Source organism: Micropterus dolomieu, linkage group LG01 (genome assembly GCF_021292245.1).
Source record: "Micropterus dolomieu isolate WLL.071019.BEF.003 ecotype Adirondacks linkage group LG01, ASM2129224v1, whole genome shotgun sequence".
Taxonomy (NCBI): domain Eukaryota; kingdom Metazoa; phylum Chordata; class Actinopteri; order Centrarchiformes; family Centrarchidae; genus Micropterus; species Micropterus dolomieu.
In genome coordinates, this window is record NC_060150.1 from 38,723,258 (window position 1) to 38,736,733 (window position 13,476).

General features: G+C 40.0%; 1 protein-coding gene across 2 annotated transcripts in view; it reads left to right on the forward strand.

The window, feature by feature from the left end:
• plxdc2b (plexin domain containing 2b) overlaps positions 1 to 13,476 on the forward strand; it is a 108,720-nt gene that overhangs the window by 45,018 nt on the left and 50,226 nt on the right. For both annotated transcript variants that reach the window (XM_046043840.1, XM_046043905.1), the window contains exons 3-4: positions 6,986 to 7,132; positions 10,758 to 10,827. In XM_046043840.1, coding sequence (XP_045899796.1) covers positions 6,986 to 7,132; positions 10,758 to 10,827 — 217 coding nt within the window. The remainder of the gene's footprint in view (positions 1 to 6,985; positions 7,133 to 10,757; positions 10,828 to 13,476) is intronic.

The window sequence follows — 13,476 nt, forward strand, 5'->3', positions numbered from 1 at the left end:
CTTGGGGGGTGGGGGGGGGGGGGGGGGGGGTCTCAACACACACACTCAGTCTGAGAAATCACCTGAAATCCCTGTCTGCAAGTGTGAGAAAGTTGCCTACAGCTGTCAGGTGGCACCATTTTAAGTCCTATCTTTATGTGAAAGATAAAAATACCACACACACATATGGCAGCCTGTGGACTGCTGCTTTTTTTAAAATCCTGTATCATATTGCGACACCACAAATGAAGCCAATACACATATGTAACTGCTCTGAAGTAATGTGTACATTTGATGGCGTCATTTTCACGCCTGGCTCTTTGTATCTACAGCAAAATACAGCCTGTCCTGATAATTTAACCACCGTCAGACATGTCAGGTTGCCAATAAAAGCCTACAGTGTATTGGTGTTTGAGGGGTCCCTCCATCACTGCTGGTGTTGTTTGTATAGCTTGCTTTAATGTGTGGTTTATGGTGAAGACTTGTTATTGGATGTCTGTGACTCTCCAGCTCAGGAGGCTCTTTGGGGGTTACATGCTTCACTACATTCACTGTTTATTTGTGTGTTTCTTAAGGGAGCAAATTCAGACAGCGAGGCAGCAAGCAGCTTGCTAATTTTCATTACTTCACTTGATTCCCAGTGCTGCTTTTGCCCTTGCCACGCTTCATATTCACAACCTGCAGTGAATGCAAATTAGCCCCCACCCCACCTTTGTTTGTTTTCTGTCTCACTTTGTCAAGTTTGTTAAAAGATTCCCAGAGGACAATTTGTCTGGAAAGAGCAGTTTATTGTCTTCATGTTGCTCTGTGTTTAAACTCAGTGATGATGCCATCTCAGGAAGCAGCTCTACAGATGAACCCAAAGTTGTTTCAGTTTCAGGATCCAGTCAGCTTCAGTCTCAAAATGCACACCATCTTCTAGTGTTAGAGTCATAGCCTTTTTGCAGTGGGTCAGCTAACGTTTAGGTTTGCAGTCATTTCTGCAGATGAGCAAAGACAGCAAAGGCCGCGAGTTTGTAAATACGTTGTGTAGTGAATTCTGTGTACCTCATAGTGTATACTGTGTAACATTTATTTCAACACAGGATAGGGTTCGCATGGTTAGGTAGGTGGATATAGGAGAGGATATAAGAGCATGCAACTTGGAGAGTCTCCAAGTCCTTTACAGAGAGAATTCAGTTTTGCTATGGTCCTTAAATGGAAAAAGCTACCTTTTGACAACAGAGTTTATATGTTTGTCGAATTTTATTGCTATTCAAAGATAACACCTAAATTCCTAGCAAGGTGCCCAGATTTTTGGATAATTCCTCAATTGAGTTAGGGGAACAAAACAATATTACTTCTGTCTTATTCTCATTTAGTTGGAGAAAGTTTATTATCACCCAACGCTCAATATCATTTACACAGTTAAAAATGGACTGTAATGACTTCTAATCACCTGGCTTCAGAGGTAAGTACAGCTGCGTATCATCAGCATAACTGTGGTATAATATGTCTACGGAGAATGGAGCCCAAGGAGAGCATATCCAAAGAAAATAAGACTGGCCCCAGGATTGAACCTTGAGGTACTCCGCATTTAATTGCTGCTGAAGAGGGGGAAATGTTACCAAAACAGAAAAGGTTCTATCTTAAAAGTAAGAGTGAAACCACTGTAGTGCGACACCCTTGATAACCAACCACTTGCAGTAGGTGATCCAGGAGGATGTCATGATCAACAGTGTAAAAAGCCGGGCTAAAGTCAAGCAAGAGTAAAATAGCACAATTTCCAGTATCACCAAACAGCAACAAATCATTTAGTGCCTTAAGCAGTGCTGTTTCTGTGCTGTGATGTACATTGAAGCCTGACTGAAAGTTATACAGCACATTGTTTTCAGTTAAAAATGAGGAGAGTTGAGAAAGAACGACCTTCTCCAATATTTTGGACATTAAGATCATTTAGAAAAGGGCCTAAAATTATTAAAATCCATAGGGTCAAGATTGGGTTTTTTAATAAGATTCTGAACAACAGCATGTTTAAAAGTGGATGGAAGAATTCCATTTAAAACAGAGATATTTATTACAGACAAAAGGCTAGGACCAGCAACATCTAAAACCTCTTTCAAAAGACACGAGGGGACAGTGTCTGTAGGGGCAGAAGTAGGCTTCATGTGTGAGGCTATATCAATATATTAATTCTGACAAGGCCACAGGCTCAAAACAATTTAGAGAAACAGGGCATGGGACTAGCTCAGATGGGTCAAGATCAGAAGGTGAGATACCAGATCTAATGACGTCAACTTTATCAATAAAGAACCTCAAAAACTTCTGTGTAATTTCAGAGGTAGCACAGCAGCATGGCTGACGCTTTTATTCAAAGCGACTTACAGGTCGCACGCCTCTGGAGCAACTAGGGGTTAAGTGTCTTGCTCAGGGACACATTGGTGTGTCACAGTGGATTCGAACGCGGGTCTCTCACAGAAAAGGCACGAGTCTTATCCATTGCACCATCACCACTAGTACAGTGTTTATTACACTAAACAAGGTTTTAGGGCTGTGTGCATTTCTAGCTATAATATCTGTGAAATATTTTGCTTTTGAGGCTTTGACCAGGCGTTGGTAAGATGTTAGGCAGTTTCTCAGTATTTCGTAGGACACTTGCAGTTTATTTTTCTTCCAATTCCTGTCTGCCTTCCTGCATTCCTGTCTAAGGGCATGAGTCTCACTATTAAGCCAAGGTTGAGCTTTTACTTTGGATCTCTTAAGCTTGAGCAGGGCAATGTTGTCAAGTCGAATATCAGGGGCTTCTTGTTTATTGATTATTGATTGTTCTTGAAAATAAATTCATGGCCGTCAATTTTTGGCATGTTTACCACTGGTGTTTTGATTCAAGTCCAACATTTTGGGGCCATGAAGACTTCTAAATCATAACAGAGGATCTATACTGCTATTAAAAGGAATCAGAAACTGGCTGGTGCACCACAGACCAGGATGTAGTCTCAACACATACACATACACACACACACCACCAATACCATCAAGCCGCTGCAAATGGCAGGAGAAGGAGCGCGTCAATGAATAATGGATCACAGGCATTATCAGCTGATGAATAGCTCCACACATGAGAGATGGCGTCCTTTTAACGCTTTTTCATACAGGCCGTAGTCTGATTTGACTGCGTGCTCTGCTCTCTGTGTGTGTATGTGCAATGTCTTAGTATGGGGACGGCTGACATGCAACATTCACAGTTTAAATGCTCCTACAGAGCATACATGCAATTTTATTTTCTCAGGAGCAGAGGCATGGTTGCAGTTGAGGGGATTACGTTTTTCTTTTATCTTTATTTATACCTCTTCAGTAGCAGCTTTAAGAAACATTTAAAAACATCTAATTTTCTTTAGTAAGCAATACCCAGAATAATCTCATAAAGGCGAAGCGATAGATTCCTTTACTCAGGGTCTCTCCTGTGTTAAGGAACCATTCAGAAGTGAAAACATGTCGGCACAAGATATTCAGGTCTCAGTATGATACAATATTGATGGGGTGGGCAGCTCGAGTAAATGCCTCTGACAGAGATGGGAGTGAATCTGGGATGGGGTTTCGCTGAATAAATATTTTCAGTGGTTTGTTTTTGTGCTCCAGAGCCACAAAATGGATCATGACTGGCAGCCATTTTTGTTTTCTCCATCTCTATCAAGTTGCAGTATTTCAGTTTATGATGAACAGATAAAAACTGGGCAGTGGTCTCCTCCTGAAGCTAAGTGGATGGGCCGCAATAGTCCTCTCTCACTCAGTCATCATGTGGCTATCAATCTTGCATTAACCCTCCACTGACCTCTTTAGTGCAGCTCAAGCATCTGTAGTGTCTCTGAGGGTCAGGTGGAAAGTAGCCCACTGTTGTCTATGTGTGTTTCCCATAGGGAATGTATATCTATATATCTATACCTACTTTTACAATATAGGATGTATCTCAAATGCGTGCAAAATATATAATAATTGGCATTTTTATAGCAATACATTTAAAATATATGTCCAATAAAGTTATTGTACAACGGATGATGTTTTTGATGTTTTTAATATTATATGCACAGTTGCAAAATGCATTGTAAATCAAATGCACCCCAAAAACTTATTCAAATAAGCAACTGTAATGTTTTTTTTCTGTTTCAGAGATGTGTTTAAAATTGCATCAAATTTAGGTTTTAAATATCCTTAAAATACATTATATATTATATTATATATTATATATTACACTTGCTTTTCTGGAATACTTTAATGAGACATTATAGTCATGCAGTCGCTGCTTCAGCAATTTTAAATAAATGGACAGAGCCTACAAAAGTAAAATTAAACACAATTAACTCACTTTTTTCATTTCATTTGACAGCTGACTCTATAGAGCTGACAGGAAATGTAGGCAGAGGGAGGAGGGATGACATGCAGTAAAGGTCCCCACCTAGACTGGAACTAGGGATGTCCTGATCACATAACCAGACCACCAGTTCACCCAAACAAATGTTGTGCCAGTCCCAGCCACCCACCTGCATATTTGAACCTACCTCTGTTTTGTGATTTTTGTGTTATTTCCCCCTGTATGTCAATGTTGTCTTTTTGTCTTGCAATATAACTAATAAAAAACAACCCACGCCCAACCAAAACAAGCAGTAAAAATGCAGATTCAGAACTTCTGATAAATATGTTAAAATAAAAAATTTTCTGTCAGTAGATGATTTGTGCACAGAACATTTTACATTTATGAAATGTCAGCAGTAATTTTGCCACTGTGAGAGAAAGGTTCACTCCACTCTGGATTTTGTTTTCTGAAATGCGTCACCTGTTGCGTCACCTGTTTTTATTTTTGTGATCTGTGAAGACACTCACCAGTCACTGTACCATCTCTAGGCTTCGTCAAAATGACGCAGCCTTCAACGGACAGCTCAAGATAAAGTTGTTTACCCTAATTATGGATGAATGATACTGTAAAATACAAATACCCACTGTCTTTTTGTGAGACCGGCTCTCTATTAGCTGATTTTGTTGGTTCAGCCACACATAAGTTGATTTCTTATTTGGCTGTGTGGGTGTGTGTGGGTGGGTATGTACTACTGAGTGATGTAGGCTTGCTGACAGTGCTAATAAATGTTTAATGTTTAAAACAGAGCCGGTAGCAAATTTCACACCATGTTTGTATTTTCACACATCAATAGGGAATGTGAAGGTGACGTCATTATTATTATTTCATTCCATATTTACAGGACCGCGCCCTATCCCACTCTACCCTGCTGTATTTAAATTTGTGTGCTGGAGGCTGTTTTTGAAATTTTGTGTTGAGGTTTTAATAAACGTCAATATGGTTGGTCAGTGCTGCTCGATCAAGAACTGCCATAGTAACAGCCAACAAAAAGGTAAACAGATCGTGCCTGTAAACATGGTGGCCACATCCCATAATGCAACACTGCGTGACATACCTTCACATTCCCTATAGTGAGGACCACACTTTGTTTTGGCACAAGTTCACATTGCCTTCATCCCACAACCTCCCACCAAAACTCTTTGCTGCAGTCTTGAAAAGCCCACCTACGCCCAGCTGAACCATGGCACCCTGCCCACCTTCCCCCTTCACAGAAGAACTGCCAACTGGCCTCTCTCACCTTTGAGAAGCCTCTATCTCGCTCGATCCTTCTCCACAAGACCGAAAACATCTTGTGCTGATTAGGAGGAAGCTTTACAGCCTTGCATTTGTGTCTACTCTCTTTTACAAGCGCCCATGTTTTCTATTCTGAAAGTAATGTGCTGACTAAGCCTGCCTGAATGGGCCTTTTTTTTCTTTCCCTGACACAGTTTGTCTGCACTTTAAACGGTGATGAAAGGCTTCTGGCAATGTTTGTTTAAATCTACAAATTAATCAAAAGTAACACCACCTACATGGCTGAACTCCATTTGGAATTTTGATATTTATCAATCCCACAGAGGCTTTGCTAAGCCTGAAACACTATCTCTCTGTCTCAAATGCCGGGCTGAATATTGTGTAGAGGTATTAGATTATAACTCTCTGAGGGAAATATGAATCCTTGAAGCAAAACGAATCGAACAGGGAAGGATTGTGCTTTAATTAATGTTTGTCTCATGGCCTTTTGACAACCAAAGCGCAGTAGCCTAGAATAATACCACCAATATATCAAAGTGTTCACAGAGCTGCGTGAGTTCCTATTAGTTAGATCACAGTCAGATGTAGCATACACTTCCCTGATCCCCTATCCGGTAAAACATTAACTTTAACAATGTTTTAGATAAAAGGCCCAGCTCTAAGGTATCTCATTAGACCCACAGAGAAGGAGACAAGCAATAGGAAGCACAGGACACGAGCATTCATCCTAATTCGGTACAGGAAACAATAAAAGCACAGGCCGCTCCCCATGGCTTATAAAAGTCCATGAATGTTTGTGTTATAAAAGGCAATCCTGACTAAGCAGTCTGGCGTGGGGCTTTTTAAAAGTAGTCGACTTGCTTCTTGTTTTTTTTATTTGATTAGGAGACATTAAAACCACTTCGCGTTGCGGATTGTGCCCTAATGAAAACCATAGAGTCGAATGAAAAGACAAAGAGAACGCTCACACAGCACACTTAAATGTAATGTTATCTAATTTGGTTGGTAATTTGTTCTGCAGCAAAATTAGAAGTACTCTACATTATTGATTTTCTATATGTGCAATTTTCTGTTTGCGTAGAGGTTTAAATTTGTTTTTAGAAGTGCAGCTAACAGTGAATTAGATCACAAGGAATTTGATTTGGGCTCATGGCAGCTTCGAGGAACAGTGAGCCACAGGATGTCGTTTTAAATATGTGGTTATATTTTCTGCATGTACTGTACAAAAAGTGCACAGACTCCATTGGCTTAATTTACAGAGAAACACAACAATATCCACTCTCTCCTTCAAGCTGTGTTTTATTGCACTATGCTTTTTCACAGTCTTTATATTGAGACAGCATGTAAACACACAGGACACGTTTGGTTTTGTCATTTCTACAGGAGGATACAGATCACGACTACTACACGTCAAAAACATACAGCCCGTCGGATCCAATGAGCAAGGACTTGTGGGTAAATATTGACCAGATGGACAAGGAGAAAGTCAAGATCCATGGGATTCTGTCCAACACTCACAGACAAGCAGCGGTAAGTCAACAAGCAACATAAGACATTTCCTTCATGTCTTGGGAAGTTTTTGTGTGCATGCTTGGCCAATCGTGAACGTTAGCCTTAAAGTCAAATTAATTTAAATGTACCCAAACCTTAGGGGCTGTTGCTTATTGTCATTAGCTTAGCTGCTCTCCGAGGTTTAAGAGGTGAATGAATATTCTTATAATAGATTAACTGTGGGATTATTTTCTCAATTTATCGTTAGGTCTATAAAAATGCAGAAAACAGTGTCTGTGTCCAAGATCTGAGGTCTTCAAATCGTTGAAGATGTTTTGTCTGACCAACAATCCAACACCCCAAAGAGATTCGGTTACAATGATCCTCACGAAGGTTTAAAATATGACTTTAATGATTATAAAAATAGTATCCGATTAATTTTCTGATGGCCGACATTAAGAGATTTATAGAACCAGTTTGTAAGATTTAGGGGGATATTGGCAAAAATAGAATAATATATTCATAAGTATCTTTTCAGTAGTGTAAAATCACCAGAAAAAATTAATATTTTTATTACCTTAGAATGAGCCATTTATATCTACAGATGGAACGGGCCCTCTTCTCATGTTTCTACAGTAGCCCAGAATGGACAAACCAAACATTGGCTATTGAGAGGGCCTTTCGTGTTTTTAGTTTAGCGGCCACCTTAGTTTCTCCTACATGCTTGGATCGGCAGGATGAGGGGAATTGTCACGTTTGGTTGCAGTCTGCAGCCTCACAGCTAGATGCCACTAAATCCTACATGCTGGTCTTAAAGACATTAAGATGTGGTCTATTACACCTCATTGCTGTGTCTTCAGAACAGGTGTAGCACCTGTGGTTTAGTCTAACCCAGTTGTTGTGTCCTGTCGAAATCATGAAAACATTTCTAGAGGTTGACGTGTCTGAGGTTTGACTTAAACCTGCTGCAGACATGGTTTATTAACTGTTTAAGGCCACAGGTAGCCTCATCATACACATAGTTTAGCTGTCGTTAAGTCAAACGTCAAGCTGTTCTTTCAATACAAATCTGCATTTGTAGCTCTAATCCTCTTACAAACACACCTTGACGTATTCAGCTCCTGGTGCCTACTAGCAGGTTAGTTTAGCTCGTGATGTGGGCTTAAAGATAAACAGAATATAAATGCCAGTAACGGAAAGAACAGATGGGTTTACTCAGTATTTATGTGCACTGTATGTGATATATGTGTATGTTTGTCAGTAAACTGTGGAACAAGATGTATTGTACGATGCATGTATTGTGCAAGTATTACAGCATTTACAGCTTCACTGCTGAAACATTAACTTTGTGAATACCCACAAGCCCTAGCTGTTAGGTTGGCCATAGGTTGCTTCCACATGACTAGACATGACTAGACAGATTTTTTTAATACAGTACAGCGTGTTTGTTTCCTCTACCGTTGCCATGCAGATGGAAAAAAGTAAAGTATTGCTTTCTCTGCAGTGAAGTTTCCTCCACCTCTGTACAAACAGGCGACCCATGTGAGGTGCATACTGATGAAGTCACACACGGCAGCAGTAGACTGACTAGAGAGATAGATCAGCATGGCAGCAGGGCAGCCACAGACTATAAAAAAAGAGAAAGCACCCAGGGTGAACAATAGCTGGCGAGGAGATACAATAGAGTCCCACATTGTGCATTCTGCTGCTCTACCTTCAGTCATGTAATGATGGATTGAACCATACATACTATTCTTTTTAGGCGCGGCTGAGAGGCGAGGCTTTTCTTCCAAATAGTATAGAAGGGATGTGGGAGGTTTCCCTGACTGGGGCTTAGTTTGAAAAAAAAAGTGAATTTCCTAATTCAGTGACCAGCCAAGCAATGCAGATTAAAAAGGAGATATGGAAGTATTGCTTGGATAATGTCATTGTGAGATGGCAGTGCAAGGAGAAGCGAAAACCATCTGTTCGGAAATTCAGCCACCGAGTCAGCAGACTAACATTTTAAACAAATAGAGTTTATTATGAGGGCAGTTAAAGTCCTGAGAAACTGCATAAAATTTTGAGTGCTGGGGCAGAATTGGAGAAAGCTTCCATGTTCCCTGCTGGCACTGTTGCCTGCCAGAGCTTTGGGCCACGACACTGAAAGGAATTGGCCAATAAGGTCGTAAAACCAAACACAGCCGCAGAGGTCAGCTTCATCACAGAGCTGTAGCAAAGTTAAGCTCTGGAGCGGCTATATAGTCTGTGAGATTCAGCGTGGTTTGCCACAGGATTACTCCCCCCAGCATAATCTAGGTTCATGGATAATAGCAGCGTGTTTACTGTGGACTGCCGATCTTCAGGACATTTCCTGGCAGTGGTGCGATGTGACTGTAGCATATTCAGTTCAGGGCTAAAATACTGAATACATAAACCACTGTTTGTGGTAATGTGCTTAATAAGTTTGTTGTTCATTTGGTCCAAGAGTAATCTTATAATTCCTATCAACATATTTGTGATTTGTATGGAAGCTCATTTCTGCCAGGAAAAGAAAAAATAACAGAAGAAAAGTTAGCAGTCATACGAATGGTAAATAAAAGTTTTGAGATTCTCAGTCAAAATAGTAATTCTAATAATTTTTACTTGAAAACTCATAATTTTGACTTTAGAAGACAAAATGTTGGGATGTGCTTAAACAGAACCTTTTTGTTTGAACACTTCGGAAATCCAAAGTCCCTGGAAGGCGGAGTGACAAGTCGGAAAGGTTTAGGGGACGGGGTTTATGAAGCTATTCAACCATCAAACAAGAAATTGTGAAGAATAATATTAAGAGTCTGCAGCCACACTAGCAGCTCTGTGATACTTTGAGCTAAATGCTAACGTCACTATGCAAATATGCTGAAAATGACAATTGGACAATGTAAAGCAGGTACAATGTTTACTATGTTCACCATCTTAGTTGTGCAAGTTAGCATGCTACCATTTGTTAATGATTAGTGCTAAATACAAAGTATAGCCAAGTTTTGCAGGTATTTGTTCATACGAAAGGTAAATCAAAAGTATGAGACACAAAATCAAAATTATGTGATAAGTCAAAACTGACATATCTCATCATTTTGATTCACTATTACATTTTTTGCCAAGGCAGATATCTTAATTTTAATGTTAGTATGTCAACATACCAACACATAACTTTGACTTTTCTAGAAAAAACGTGCCTCCATACAGTAAACATTTACAGATACATTATATGTAACTAGGTATTTACCCATGATTGCCATTAGAAGTGCTATTACTACTTGACTCCTCATAAATCAACATGGATTTAATGTTTAATATTTTCATGAGGCATGTGTTCCTGAAAATTTGACATTTTTTCAAATGAGGATATGATGGTTCTTTCTTCTCTTACTAAGATGTAATAAAGGTCATATACAAATTATGATAATATTTTTTACCACATTTACATTCTTTTCTGTTTTAGATTTGAAATGACAAGTGATTGCCCCACAAAGTATAGACGATATAGCACACTGGGGAACCTTTGTATTTTCTTTCCACATTTTTCCTCTGATCTAAATCCTCTTGTTGTTTTTAAGATGAGAACAGTCTATTCCCTGATCCTCTTCTTACCTCTATCTTTCTGACCGGGGTCATCTGTCTGTTTGTTTTCCCCTCACAGAGAGTTAATCTGTCCTTCGATTTCCCTTTTTATGGACATTTCCTGCGTGAAATCACCGTGGCGACTGGTGGTAAGTGAACACTGTTCTTGGACTCTTTTCCCTCAATAGTAGTTATTAGTGTTGTTGCTGGACTCACTCAGACAGTTTTTTTTTTATTGGTGTGGGGTTTAGGAGGGAATGCGGTAAGATTTATAAAATGAGTCTGCAGGACAGAGGCCTTTATGAAATGTAGAAGAAGACAGTGTCTGCATTTGTTTCTGGTACTTGGTGTACCTGTGAGTGTGGCATGGCTACTGTACAAGACCTCACCCCTACAGAAAAGAACCAAACAATGACCTATTTCTTCATATGTTGTCTCTGGGAAAAGAAATCAGAAGATTCAGGGTTGAAAAGGCTCGCCTGGCACAAACCACAGCACAAAACCACCGACACTCTGCCAGCCACACAGTCAGCCTGATACGGGACCATTTACAGCTCTCACCTCCGCGGGATGGTCTGCTAGACAGGGGGATAAAAAAACAAACCACACAGCACCACCATCTCCACACCAGACTTGACTGGAGAAGAAACCAGACCGATGGGTTTGGACTGGAAACAGGGGTCCCTCTGCCAAGTGGCCCAACACACTCTGATGGATAAGGAGGTGGGGGTATCAGGAGAAGTGTATGTGTGGGCTGGGCACGTGACACAGTAGACGTGTTTGCCAGAGTGTGCAAAGCAATTTTCCACTTGAGTCTTGACGGCGAAACCTCAACACCCCAACCAGCTATTATCACATGAAAGACTAAAGCCCTGCTCTTAACCAACTATTTCAGAGATGTGCTGCATTTAGCTGCCACTGGAATAATTTGTTGGGTATCTTATCATCATTAGCATCCCCGTCTCATTTTCACCTCCATCACTGGCAAAGTCGAGTTCTTTGGCTTTGGAAACATGCTGGATGATGGTGGGGAGGACTGGACGGGCTCAGAGGAGATACCAAGAATTTGCATTCCTCCAGACAGAGATGGGGGAATGAGACAGAGGAAGAGGAGGAGGCAGCTATCTGCCTCTTGCAGCCCTCTGGACCTTTGTCTCCAAGATGCCTTCCTCATATCCCTCCATTTCTGGGCCCATCAGTCAGCTCGTCCTCCTCTCCCTCCGGACCATCTCCCCGCTTTCATTGCTGTCAGCAAGTCACTGTTTTTACATCAGCAAATATTATTTCTTTTTGCCAGCTGTGCTGGAATTCTGCAGGAAAAGATCATTTCAGCAGAGTTACAATTAAATTTCATTTTTTATTTTCAGAGTTACAGATACTTTCTAAACAGCAGCCAGTTCTCAAACACATGAACGATGTAGGCAACAAGACGAGGTTGGCACGCAGCCTTGTCAAACATGTGTCCACTTTTACGGTCTTTGCACGCAGTAAATTGAGAGTTATACTGGAGCCAAGTCTCCATCGTAAGAAGTAATTTTTTTATTGAGTCCTAAATGTTTTACTTGTTTAAATTAAGTCTTATTTTAACCTGTTAATCAACTTACTGTGAGAATTTCCCACAAATACTTTTAAATACCTCAAAACAAGATGAAATAAGACAAATTACAGGTAGAAATGATCTCTTTCGCATCTTCTAAGATATTAAAGGTTTAAAGGCAAGGCACTAATGCTTGCATACAGAGTGACTACTGGGTCTGCACCCATCTACCTAAACTCCATAATACAAGCTTACGTTCCTTTTCGGTCACTGCGCTCCTCCAACGAACGCTGTCTGGCTCTGCCATCCCTTCACACAAAGCAATCTCAGTCCCTGTTCCCATCTGTAACATCACCACGATGGTGGAACAAGCTACCACAGGCCATCAGAGCAGGGGGGTCCCTCTTTAACTTCAAGAAGCTCTTGAAAACTCATTTCTTCTGAGAACAGTTTCTCTTATAACACCTCTAACCCCTAACTCCTAAAATTCACTTCCTGTGCTCTTCTTCTTCTATCCCCTTACAATTCTCTTGTATTGATTGCACTATTTTGTTAACTCTTACTACTTTCCCTGGGTATTTATCCCACTGATGCCATACGTGCTGTTAGCTCAGTTGTAGTTCTCGTGCTGTCTTTGATGCTTTGTTGATGCTTGTATGTTGTTCGTCAAATGGAAGTCGCTTTGGATAAAAGCATCTGCCAAATGAGTTAATGTAATGTAATGTAAAAGCTCAATTCTAACAAAGATTACTTGATTTTGTTTGCTTTTGTGCACAAGTGCAAGAATTTGGAAATGTGGACTGAAACGATTATCTAACATACTATTATTAGACAGAAAAATAACATTTTTGATAATCTATTAACTGTTTTAATCATTTGTTTTCAAAGAAAAATGCTTAACAACAACAACAAATGCTTTGAATTTATCTTTGTGAATTCGTTATCTTTTCATTATTTTCTGACATTTTATATTCCGACATTCTAACATCTATCAGTTAATCGTAACAATAATCAGCGGATTTAATCGATGAGGAAAATAATCATAAGATGTACTCCAGTGGTAGAATCAAAAATGACACTGTGGCAGACATCACTGCTACTTTAACACTGAAAACACCGGTTTAATACTGATATTCTCTTGCTTAAAACCCCACACAAACATCACAAAGTCACTCCAATGGACCACAAAGCCTTAACATAATAATGAAAAAAGAGACAGAACCCATTATAGAATGTCCAGAGAGTCCAGTCTGTGTTGGAG